We start from the raw sequence: 12,896 nt of genomic DNA on the forward strand, positions 1-12,896 counted from the left end.
TATGTAAGGGAGAGGAAAAGGGTGCTTGAGGCCATTACTCCCCCATTCCTCCCTGGTGTGTGGTTGTGGCTTTTGCTGTGTTCTGTCACCCTGAGCTGTAGCTCTCTGCCATGTGCCACTCTGCCTTGTAATCTGCCAAGTCTGGACTGAAACCTCCACAAACTATAAGCAAAATAAACCTTTCCTTCCTTCATTTTGGACGTCAGGTATTTTGTCCCAGCAACGAGAGAGAAAAGTAACCAAGACAGCACATAACAAGCTGTAGGCGCCATGTCTTACATAATGAATCAATGAGTTTGCACTGTCTTTCAAAACTATCGAGAGTGAAAGAGAATGAGAGCAAGAGCAAGACCAAAAGTGAGAGCAAGAGCAAGAGCAAGAGCAACAGAGAGAGAGAGGGAGAGAGGGAGAGACAGGGAGGGAGAGAGAGGGAGAGAGAGAGAGAGAGAGAGAGAGAGAGAGAGAGAGAGAGAGAACTTTCTCAGCATTACCTTTTTTGACTCAGTAACTGTCCAGTACATATGAGTCACTGCATGCAGCTAGGACCGGGTTCCAGTTTCTAGAGCAAGAACTGGCAAATCACAGCCCATACACCAATTCTGGGCCATCTTTTTTTTCAGTAAATAAAGTTTTATTGGGACACACCCATGTCATCTATATTTTTTTTCTGTAAATAAAGTTTTATTGGAACACACCTGTGTCATCTACTTATATTTTGTCCTTGGCTCACACTAGTTAAATAAAACATGAAACATCAATATAGTGAACTGGTAAGACGATTTCCATTAAGAGATTCTAATGATTTTAACTTTAGAAACTTTATGATAATGCTAAGGTTTAAGTATGTGAAATGGTAAATTCCATCTAATCACCAATGTCAAAGTGTACATACACAGAAAAAATGGTTAACAAGCAGTAAAGAAAAAGTTAAAACTCATTGTCCTTTGATGGTAAAATCTTGGGTGATTTTATTCTTTTTTTTTTTTTTTTTTACTTTTCAGTAAATTTTCTACAAGGAATGTACAGTATATTTCATTTTAATTAGAAAATATAAAATTGACATTTAAATTAAAAAATAAACTTTCTAAAAACCATGCATAAATACTGACAAGCCATATTCCCTTCTCTATTTGAAAAATGTGTTTTTTAAATCAGTTATTATACAGAAGTACCCATTTCTTCTACTGCCATCCAAGGCAGAGGACACTCTACAAGTGTCCCATTTTATCTAATTTTGACATCTCAGTCATTTACAGCAAAAAGTGGGAAAAGATCTGCCTGCCTGAGAAGTCACTTAACTGTTCTAGGCCATGGCAATCTCAGGACCATCATCTACAACTGTGGCCCATTGATTTTAAGTTCATCTTATGGCAACTGTATTAATCTGATTTGTCTTTCACTGTACTTGCTACTCAATGCTTACTTTTTTTAATGTAATTTTAATTATGTAATTTTATGTAATTTTAATTATGTCCTCACTCCAAAAAGGACTTCAGGCAGCCAAGGGGATAATGTGCTACTGTCTTGGTAAAAAGTCAACTGCCTAATCAGATGGCAGGGGCCTGCCTTGGAACTCCTGATGCTAACTGGGCACTGTACGGAAGCATACCTCTTTAGGAGTACATAGCAGTACATGGTGAATGAAAGGCAGTCCTTGCCCTCTCAGAGTGAGAGAACACAGTGGCAGAGAGAAATCTACACACTCTGTGAAATACACTGGGTCTGGAAAGAGGGCCTTGGGGTGGTGAGGCAGGGAAGTGTGGGCAGGTACAAGCTCCACTGGTGCTTCTGTCTCTTTTCCCGCCTTCCCTGCATTTCTATTCCCTAGCATCCAGCCCAGGTGGGCAGTGTGCTGTGTCCAATCTGGAGCTCGTGTACACTGAAGCAGTAATGTCAGGGAATCCAAAGGGAGAGGTGAAAAAATGAGTGGCCATGTGGCCTGCTCCATGGTGGACCCACCGTATACCTGTAGTGGCTCCTGCCTACAGACAGCACTGTCACTTTCTGCCTTTTGGCTTTATTCCTTCACCTGATCATGACAACTGAATATGATAATGGTCTAAGTAGAACCAAAAACTCCCTAACACTAGCATGGAGGAGCAAATTCCCTAACACTAGCTAGATCATCTTCCTAGACCATGATTCTTATTTACTCATATAGGCCCCTTTGGAGGTTCCCCTGCAGAATCCTAGGCAATGACATCATACAACACCCCCACAATCTGACCAGGTTCACCTTCTGACCTCACCGGTTCCTCTGAAATCTCCCTGTCTAGTGGGTCTGACCTTGCTCTCCTAGGCACTGCCCATGCCAAGCATACCTGTCTGGATGCTCTCTCTGCTCCCATACCCACCTTGCCATAGGTGACACTCAGCTTCCACTTCTAGCTCTTGCCAGGAGTTCTTAGGACCCCATGGCCCTTATGGATTTTACTGCTGCCTGGGATAACTGCTGCCCCTGTGTCATACATTTTATTCAGTGTTTGGTCATGTATTACCTTGGAATATTCAAGCGTTTTTGGCCTTACATAAAGTACCCATTTAGTGAGATGAACTTTCAGGCACATCTCATCTCCTCACCTAAAAAATGAGGTTCAAAGTAACCCGTCTTAGGTGCTCACTGTATGCACACTGTGGTGCTCAGTGTGGGCTCACTCAGTAGCAGCCAAAACCAAGTGAACTACTCCTGGACAATGAACCAAGTGCTCAAACCCCTGGGTCATGGGGACCAGGTCTCTCCATGTGGTGATGGTTCATGGGGACTCACTCATACACCATCCAGTGACCAACACAGTATCAGCAGGTAAAACGAATACAGCCCCCAGAAACTGACGGATGCAGAGACTTTCAACAGCACAGGAAGGAATAAGGGCCCAGAGTATACAGAAGCAACATGGCTTCCAGTGAGGCTGTCCTTCCTGTATCTTCTCACCTCCTGCTGAGGTGAGTTCTCCCCCTGGGTGCTGCTAGCTTAAGCCTCTTCGGTCTGACAGCTTCCACCTTTCCCAGTTCTGGGCACCTTCCCTTCAGCCATGTTTTCTTTCTCTCAGCAGGAATCTTCTTCCCTGCAGGGTGGTGCCTTATTTCCTAGCTGTGTCCTCGAGCGTGCCAGTGTTCCCTGCCTCCTTGCTGGCCTGCTGTCCCCATCTGCTCCCTGTGAGGTCCTCTAACCCACTTTTTCAGTCTTTGTGGCCTCTTCCTGCTAGAATCTCACCTGCAGGATTCTTTGCTTCAAAAACCACAAAACATCTACTTCTGTGTCCTTTTTTATACTATTTTTTATACTTGTTACTAGTAACCTCCATTTTCTCCTCCATTATGTAAATTACACCTGTTTTTACAGTAATGCTGCCTTATGTAACTTGTGAACACTTGTGTGTGGTGCCTATGCTCCTCAGATGTCTAGTTTGCCATAACAGGCTATGCCACGCAGAAACCCAGACTGTGTTGGCAGGCATAGTAGGGAAAGCTCAGGCAGCAGAGACACAGCTATACCCACTGTGATCCACTCTAGACCTCCTCTCTCCTCCTCATCATTAACTTCTTGGAGATACGAAATACTGGAAGGAGACCCCCTCACACACACACACACCACCAAGATTGGGGTTTGGGAGGGGAGAAGGAAGAGAGGTGGCAGGGTTTGTGGTTCAGCCAGCCCCACTAATATGACCTCCCACCCAGGGCTTAGCTGCAAAGGCAAAGCAAGAAGGCCATGTCCTCAATGCAGCAGCTCAGCAACCTGCTGCCACACTGCCCCAGGCTTTGTTACTCAGAAGGGTCTCCCTAGGGCTTATCTTTTTGTTGTTATTATTAACTCCTGGGTCACACTTCTCAGTAGCTTCTCTAGGGTGTGGGGATGAGACCAGGAGACTGAGTCTGTGCTGCTAGGCTGTCTGGACAAACCTAAGGAAGACATCCCACTGAGAGTCCAGTGCACAACAGTGCTGTATGGCTCTCACTGACCCCACTACAGAGAAACTATTGACTTACTGGGGACCCACTACTACATGCAAGCTTCTCATCAACACACAAAATGAAAAAGAAGGCACTAAAGAGTGGTAGGGTAGCCTGGGAGAAAGCTAGATTTGCAGGAAGGACACACACATCCTGTAGCAAGGGCTGCCAGTGATATGGGTCTTAAAGACAGGCTCTCCTGCCTGGATATCCACACACATTTCCTCAGCAATTCCCCAGTGCTCAGCTCTAAAGAGAATGGTGGCAAGAAACAGATCATGATTTTTTTTAGTGTGAAGAATAAATTGAACGATTATACTTCAAATGAGGAATGAAACACTTTTTTCATAACAGCCCTACCTATCAAAGTTAGTTATCAGCATGACCAATGTTGGTACTACTTAACAATGCTTCCACAATTATCAAAGACTTGCACAGGCTGTTCCTGCAAATCACAAAGCAGGAAACAGCATAGGACCTGATTCGGGAGGAAGAATCTTTCACTCTAAGGTAAGTCCCAGTATCCACCTGAGTCCTATGATACCAAGAGAAGACAAGGCATGCCCCCACTGTAGCCTGGGCTCTGAAAACTTCAGCAGCCAACTTGGACCTCTGTATTCGGATCCCAGCCCACCAGGGCACTCACCACCGCAGGGCGATCTTGATGGGGGTGGTAAGACAGGACGTGAACAGGTCAGCTGGGAGGTCAGGGATCATGGGCAGGAGCTCGTTGGCTTCGCAGGCCGCCAGCTGGATGCAGTTCTTCATTGATGGGGGCAAGGGCATCTGGGCAAGAGGGTGGTTTGGGTTGATAGCTGCAACCTATGGGCAGAACACAGAAGATACAGGCTTAGCTGACATAGCTGGAGGGTAAGTTGGACTGCAATGAGAAGGAAAGGAGGACTCAACAAAGGCCTCAAGCTGTGGGTGTTCACCCTGAATCCTTCTGGGAAAGCTGATGGTTGAATTCTCTCTTCCACATTAATGAGTAGCCTGAAAACTCATTCTTATCATTCCCAAGTTCTTCTGGCAGTAGACTGAGTGGTGGAAGCACAGAGGTGGTTCAAAATTAATTTTTAAATTTTTGCCTATCTTTACCACATTTCTCTAAATGTTCTATAAATGGATGTGTACTGATTGTGTAACCAGGGAGAAAGTATCTGTTTTTTTTTTTTTTTTAATTAAAAATGTATTCTCCATCTAAGGCAGGTAGTAACACCTGCTTGATTTTTAATGTAATCATGAGGTAAAGACATCAGAGGTAAGGTTAATACCACACCAAGGCAATAGGAGGACAGTCTCCAAGATGATTACTGTACACTATGAGAATGCCCAGGAAATTTTCTTCTGACTTAATAAAATCTAATTAAAAGTATAAATTTTATGAATTATGCAAATGCAGCCAAATGTTAAAAAATTACAGGACTGACTGATCTTGACTTACCACATGGCCATGGATAATTAAAGGGTTCCTAGAGCACCAGCAAATAACAGTAGTCAACTGAACATAGAACCCTGCACACCAAACACAACATGTAGCAAGCGCATTTTGCTTCTCCTCTGTGCTTCAAAAGGTACATGCACGTGACAAGATTTAAGTCTACCACAGGTTTTACTGTCATTTTCAGAAATAATGAAGTTTACAAGAATGCACAGGATTTGGGGCAGTAAAATTTAGTAAGTTTAATGCACGAGGGATTGTGCACACACACTGCTCTGCCTGCTCCTGAAAATCACAGCGAAGAACAGTGTCAGGACCATTTCACCAAAGAAAGCACTTCAGTTCAGGAGCAGAACAGCAACCTACAGTGGTCGCCTTAGGATGATGTGATGACTCAAAAGGCATGCGAAGCTCCGGGTGCCCAGAGAGAGCTTGAGCCCCTCAACAGCACTGCAAGGGCCAGTTGGATGGGGGCAACTGCAGGGTTGAAAGAAATGAAGAAAAAAACCCTGAAGAATACACAAGCTGCTAGAGAAGCCCTTGCATTTTTTTCTGTTGTCCTCGATTATAGTGTCTGAGCATAATATTTAAAATAATAAAACTTGAAATTCAGAAAATATTGCTTGTACAAGTAGACACAACTTTCAGAATGCCTTCATTCACTAGCCTGGGAGTACCCATTACTTGCCATGACGAAAGCTATCAGCCGCGAGCTCAAATTTAATCCACTTTGGTTAGGGATATGGCATAATACAGCTACACCTGGAGCCTGATAAAAATGAAGTTTAATGCCAGAAAGAACCTCCCTCTACTGCAGTTTTATTCATTTATCAGGCCATATCTGAAGAATCATGTTACAGAATGCTGATCATTCTTCCTGTAGAGCTTTTAAGTTGTTTGTTATTTAAGCCATTTCTTGGGTTTATTTCATAAATACCACAGGGGCATGATGATGTTGCTTTTTACTCAGACAACGGCAGACCTCCGAGAAGGAAAGGTGCTGCACATCTGCAATCACAAAGAGGAAGGTGGAATGAGTCCAGCAGTATTGCTCTTCACAGACAGCCACTAATGTTTCATGTCTTGTGAAGTACATGTATGTATCGCTATTTTTGCTCCTTACTTATAATTCCTTCTAGTTGCACAGTTCTTAATATTTCTCAAAGCTCTTCCACGTGTACCATTTCATTTGCTTTTTACAACATCCTGACAGGGTAACTTTCACGTCCATTTTCAAAGATCTTCAGCAACAAGGAAGCAGAGGCCTCAAGAAGCAATGTAACTATTCAGCTGCCAGGTCACGACAAGGCTGGAGTGCCAACAAGCTACTTCTGCTTCTAGGGCCATTTTTAACTCTAACCTATGTCAGGCATCTATAACACCAACATTCCATAAAGCATGTTCAGCACCTTTAAAATCAAATCCACAGAAAGCAATATTGGTTCCTAGGGACCAACCTAGTGATGATGGTATAGCATGTTGTCTTAGTCACTTTTTTCTTGTTACTGAGACAAAATACCCGATGCCCAAAATTTAGGAAGGAAAGGTTTATTTAGCTCATAGCTGGTGGAGGTTTTAGTCTATATTCAGCTGGCTCTAAGGCAGGGTGGCAGGGCAGAAGGGCAACAGTTTATGATGGCGGAAGATACAAAAGCAACAAGAACCAAATGGGGCAAAAGGGAGAAGCAAGCCTCTTTTCCTCCTTTATACTGTATACAAGCTACCTGCCCCAGGGCGGGTATAGCCCTCATACAGCCAATCCCAGCACTAATCACAAACTCTAGATTTAGTCACCTCTAAAAAGCCCCTCCCCTCCCCGTGACCATAAGAGGCTTTGGGGGGACATCCAGACACAAACCATAACAAATGTGTTCTTGTAGTACCTACAAACTATCGTAACATCTTGAATTTCTCAAATGCAAGATACTAAAGGCTGTGAGTTTTATCAATAATCCCTGATACATGAACATTAAACTCAAAGTACAAGTCAAATACTTGTAGGCACAATAATAAAATATAAACCTTTTAATGAAAAACAGCAATTTCTAGAAGAATGGGTGCTTTCATTGTAGTTATATCTAACAGATAATTTGCCATGTTAACTATCTGTTGATTGATTGCAGTGCTGGGGAATCAATCCCAGGACCTTATGTAAGCCAGAGGATTATTTTATCACTGAGTTACACTCTCAGCCCTGTGCTAACTATTTTAGATATACAGTTCAGAGCTTCATACATCCAGGCTACTGAACAACCACCAAAAACATACAGGCTCTATAAAAGCAAAGACAAAAGGGAAGGCAAAATTATGTTTAAAATAATTTCCTGGACTCTGCTGTATAAGCTAATACAGATCAGCAAAGCAACAGCTCTGCACAGGAAATTACTTTCCAGGTCTGCAGCATCAATCCCCCTATGCCTAATGATGGGTCTGGGCATGATCTAGCCTGGAGCTCATCAGCCATGAGTCACACAGGGGCCAGGCAAGGGATCTGGGGGCTGCAGAGGCATCTGAGCACATCACAGGTCCCACAACCTGGCACTGTAAAAGCAAGAGGGGGCTGCACAGAAGTGTCCTCTGATGACCAGGCTGGCGGGAAGACAGCTGGGATGGAGGAGAGTGGACAACATCTGTACCAATGTGGGTGTTAGGAAGGCTGGGCACACCTTAGCAGAGTCCTAAAGTGTGAGACATAGCCTTGGAGATACTTGTCTGGAGCTGCTAGTAGATTGACACTATTTTAATAAGCACCACTAACTAGCCCCTGACAGCCCTGGGCATGGAAGTATAAGGATGGCTGACAGGTGATTAAAAAGGAAACAATGCTAAGTAGGAAGAAATGGCTATTTATCTTTTTTTTTTTTTTTTTTTTTTTTTTTTTTTTTTTGGTCTTTCTGAGACAGGATTTTGCTGTGCAGTTCAAGCTGGCCTTGAACTCATGTTGTAGACCAGGCTGGCCTCAAATTCACAGTTATCCTCCTGCCTCAGCCTCCTGCCAATCCCTGATGGGATTATAGGTGTGCACCACCATGCCTAGCTTTAAAAGACACCCTTACAGTTGAGCAAAGTATTTTGCCAATGAACATTATTTTCAGTCTTGCTAATCCAAGAATGAAAAATCCATCTTAACAGATGAGTTACTTCCTATACACTGTTTTAGTTATATATTCATCTAAGACAGTGACACTTTAATTGGAATTACTCTGTGGAAGCAGGGCTGCACGTGAGGCTATTAGTAACCTGCAGGGCTGTGAAGGCAGCCAGGTATGACATTCTCTCTAGCTTCCGCCCTACAAGGGTCCAGAGGAACAGCACTGCATGCAAGTGTTTCTCCTGGGAACTAGTCCCCTACTGGAGGGCTTGGGACAGGTCCAGAAATATCTTCAGATGTGATTCACAGCCCCAGCTTCAAAAAAGACATTTGTTATATCTTCTCACATGTGGGCCACATGGAACTGAGATACTCAGCAGCCTTGCAGCCCCTAGGCCTGTGGCCCTTTACTTCAGATACAATGTTGCTAGCACAGGGCAGCACCTGCCTTTCTTTCCCAAATCAGACTCTGACATTAAGCTGATTCTGCCCCTTCTCAAACACACATGAAAGACATCCTCACGAGTAGATAGGGGGCACCAATATTTGAGAGGCAACCTTAAGGAGTGACTTTTGAGAGTAACATCTCCTCTGCAATACTTTTAGTTCTGCCATAAAGCAAGGCAACTTTAATTCTTAATTCAACAACACCTAATTAGAAGAGACATTCCTGCAGAGTTCAGTGGAAGATGAACTCTGGAAGTGAAGCTCCTATTACTTGTCCAGCTCCACCAACATTCAAAGATCTAACATCTGACAATTACTATACCAAAACAGAGATCAAAGCTCAAGTAGTATTTGAAATATGTAACTCAAATAATTATATACATTTGAGTATTAAATGGTAACTTAAAAAAATCAGGTGGCACCACTTGCTGGGAGCTTGGAAATATAGTAAGTCCCTGACTTAAGAATATTCCAGTTGTGAACTTTCATAGATATGAACAGATCTTGCATTATGTGAACAAATCATGGAAGTACTGCACCACTACTTTAACTGTAAAAATAAAAAGTTTATTTACAGTATTTTTGTGTGTGTTTGGTTTTTTATGCTTTACACGGTATATCTGTGTCAAAGGTCTTTAAGACTCTGTCAGACTTAGAAATGAATCTGACTTACAAATGCTCTCCCAGAACAGAACTTGTTTGTAAGTCAGGGACTTACTATACTGGCCCAGAGTATAGCGATGTTACTTTTGGTGGGTGACAACACAGGACTGAGCTTCAGAAGCCAGTTACAGCTGCCTTTAGCACTGCTCATCACAATTACCCTGAGTTTACCTAAATTAACAGTTCATTATTTTAAGCCCATGTAGCTACTGGCAACTAAGCACATTCTAAATGCTCCAAAACCATTCAGTGATTCAGTGAGGATGGTAAATTAGAAATTATAACTGAATTCTACTCCCCAGTTGCCCTTAGAGTCAACACCTAAAGAAAAGATGCTTAAGATTCTGTAACCCTGTACATTAGGAAGAGGGGTGGCCTTAATCTCCCTGCCTGACGAGCTCCCAGATGCCGGGGGGAAGCAGTGTCCTATCCTAGTGCTCACTGAGCAGTCCAAGTACGGAGGCTGTGGCCAAGAGCTGGGCCCACCCTTGCTGTCATAGGGAGGCACTGGGAAGCATGAGCTCTGTCTCTTCCGTGGAAGGAGCACGAGTGAGACACGCAGCATGCTTACAGTCTGGGAGCCACAATCTGAAACTGCCCTGTCCATGGAGCCATCAGCTGAGTCTGCACCTCCAGTAGTTAGCACTCACTAGAAAAGAGACAAGCTCTGCATCACAAAGGAGGATCTGGGTTTCAGTGTTGATGGTAATCTGCTCTAAGATTCTGTATCCAGGGCTACATGGATGCTTTTAGTAAGTACTGACTGACTACTTCACCATGAAGTCTACCAAAGTTTCAAACTGCTCCCAAGTCCTGGCCTGACCCACATTCCTTCTCATCAAAATGTTCTTCCTACCCTTCCACACATGCACCACTTCCATATTCTAAGTTTAGGGGCAGCTGTCACGCTCTGTCATAGTCATCCCTGGTTCTCACAGCTTTTGCATCTGCATGCTGTGAATGAACATAGCACTTTGTCCTGCACCCTAGACTAATTTGTGGGGCCTTCATCCCACCAGGCACAGGCCACCTTGGGGGCAGAGGCCATAGCTATTTCCCTTGAGGGTCCTATTCTTCATACTCAAGCACAGAAGAGTTCATTTCTTACATGATGAGTTAAGTATCTTGTTTAAACCACTTGGACACTTGCTGTCCATCAACACCCACTGCATCTCCACTGAGTTAACTGTAATGAACTGAGTCATCGGAGTCCTGTCTCCTTCAGTGACAGGAGCACAGGAAGCTTTTGTTTCCATTAGCGAGGAAGAGGGAAAGCTGCAATAGCTCAGAATAAACATGTATGCTCTCCCCTGTCCTCAGCCCACCCTATACGACTAACCTACATAGCTGCACTTACATTCCACCTTCTATAATTAATGCCACCTTTCTACAAAAGGAACACAGCTACAAAAACAGTAGGCAAGGTAGGCACAAAAACTCTACGTGCACACGTGTGCATGTGTAAAAGTATATATACTTATGTACATGTATATGTTTAAGTGTTATGTGCACACATGTAAATGTCTGTATATGTACAGGTGTGTGTATGTAAGTGTACATGTGTAAATGTGGGTAACTGTATACTTTTTGTACATGTGTATCAATGTATATATGTATATATATATATTTGTATGTGTGCATGCCTGTTCTTCCTACACTGGTTTGGGCAATGTGTCTCCATCCTTCCCCCAACCACGACTTCTGTCTCTGCTGGCCCCTCTCTTAAAGACCACCATCAATGCCTCTCCATGCTATCCTGTTTGCCTGTGCTGAGTCCTGTTCTGTATCACCACAACTTGAGGACCATGCTCAGAAAATGCTGGGTTACTCCCATTAGCACACACATGCTATGGTTTGGGTCTACCTATCCGCTCAAAGCCTCATGAGGTCATAGTGGAGGGTTTTTCAGAGGTGGCTGAACCTAGAGAGCGTGATGCTGGGATTAAGGGTGTGTGGTTACTAAATGAGTCCACTGATTGGTATGGTACTGCCCTAATCCTGGCAGCCTAGATACAGTATAAAAGGGGCAGAAAGATGCTCTTAAGGTCCCTTGTTGCTTTGCTACATCTGCCCAGAATGAACTGTTCTCTGCCAAGCCACCCTGCCTTGGAGCCAGCCAATCACAGACTGAAACCTCTACAAACTGTGAACTAAATACACCTTTCCTCCCTTAACTTTGGGTGTCAAAGTTTTGTCTCAGCAACAAGTAACTAAGAACATACAAATTCAAAAAATGCCTGCATTAAAAACACACACAGATAATAACTACAAAGGAAAAAAAAGAGTAAAAAAAGGTGCCTCCCTCATGCCACGCCTCCCCGCAGCTTCTCCACCACCCCTTTGCTTTCCTGAAGAGCTGTGGGTCCCGTGTTTCTCCACTTGTCTATTGTCCCACTTGCTCTTGAGTGAGGTCAGTCATTCATGAGTGCCCAGCATCCACAATGAAGTGCTCTGCTGAGCCACCAATACCCTGATGGTGGACAGAGGTCTGTTCATGGTCTTCACCGTCTATCTTCTCAGCAGCACACCCATCTTCTGACTCTCCCTGCCTCCAGGAATGTTTCCTCCCACCCTACATCCACAGCAAACTCCTCTTGGTTTTCTTCATTCTCTCCTGTCTGCTGGGTTCACAAAGCATTGTACCTCAGGTCCCTGCCTCTCTCCTCCAGCCACTCACACCTCCTGGCTTCAGTCACAGTCTACCCAGGGATGCCTCCAACACCTTCTGACGCACACTGGGGTGGGGTCTCTGAAGGGACCTCAAACTCCACATGGCTCCACACCTTCATCTGGTTCCCAGCCTTGTAGTCTTCTTGGCTCAGGAAATAGTTGCTCCATCCTACCTATACCAAAATTCTGAGGACATCTTTCTTTTCCTACCACAAGCACATCGCTCTTCTTTTACCCTGGGCCTTGCTCAGTCGCCACACCATTGACTCTGCCATGGCCATCTGACTTTTCCCTACTTCCAGCCCTGCCCAGCACCTGGTGAGTATCGATACAGCCAGATCTCTACTCCACTTACTCATTATGTTAGTGGACTTTAGTTATGTGTTGAGCATAGGCTGGGTACCATGCTGGACCATGTACCACTTCTTGCTCCCAGCCCTCAGTGGTTCCCCCACACTCAGATCCTGTGTGGGACACTTGAGTCCCAGGCAGCAGCCAGACCACCTGTCTCCCACCAGACAGACAGCCTGGAACACAGCAACAGCAGGTTCATTCTGCTTCATGCATCAACATGAGAACAACAGATCATCCTAAGTCTCCAACCGTTGAAGAGAATAATAAAAATAAACC

At 44.2% G+C, this 12,896-nt stretch overlaps 1 protein-coding gene across 2 annotated transcripts in view; it reads right to left on the minus strand.

Annotated features, from left to right (window-relative positions):
- Positions 1-12,896, minus strand: part of Rptor (regulatory associated protein of MTOR, complex 1) — a 392,354-nt gene that overhangs the window by 197,030 nt on the left and 182,428 nt on the right. For both annotated transcript variants that reach the window (XM_005407318.2, XM_005407317.2), the window contains exon 6: positions 4,601-4,776. In XM_005407318.2, coding sequence (XP_005407375.1) covers positions 4,601-4,776 — 176 coding nt within the window. The remainder of the gene's footprint in view (positions 1-4,600; positions 4,777-12,896) is intronic.

The sequence above is a fragment of the Chinchilla lanigera genome, unplaced genomic scaffold (genome assembly GCF_000276665.1).
Source record: "Chinchilla lanigera isolate Chin_1 unplaced genomic scaffold, ChiLan1.0 scaffold00105, whole genome shotgun sequence".
NCBI lineage: Eukaryota > Metazoa > Chordata > Mammalia > Rodentia > Chinchillidae > Chinchilla > Chinchilla lanigera.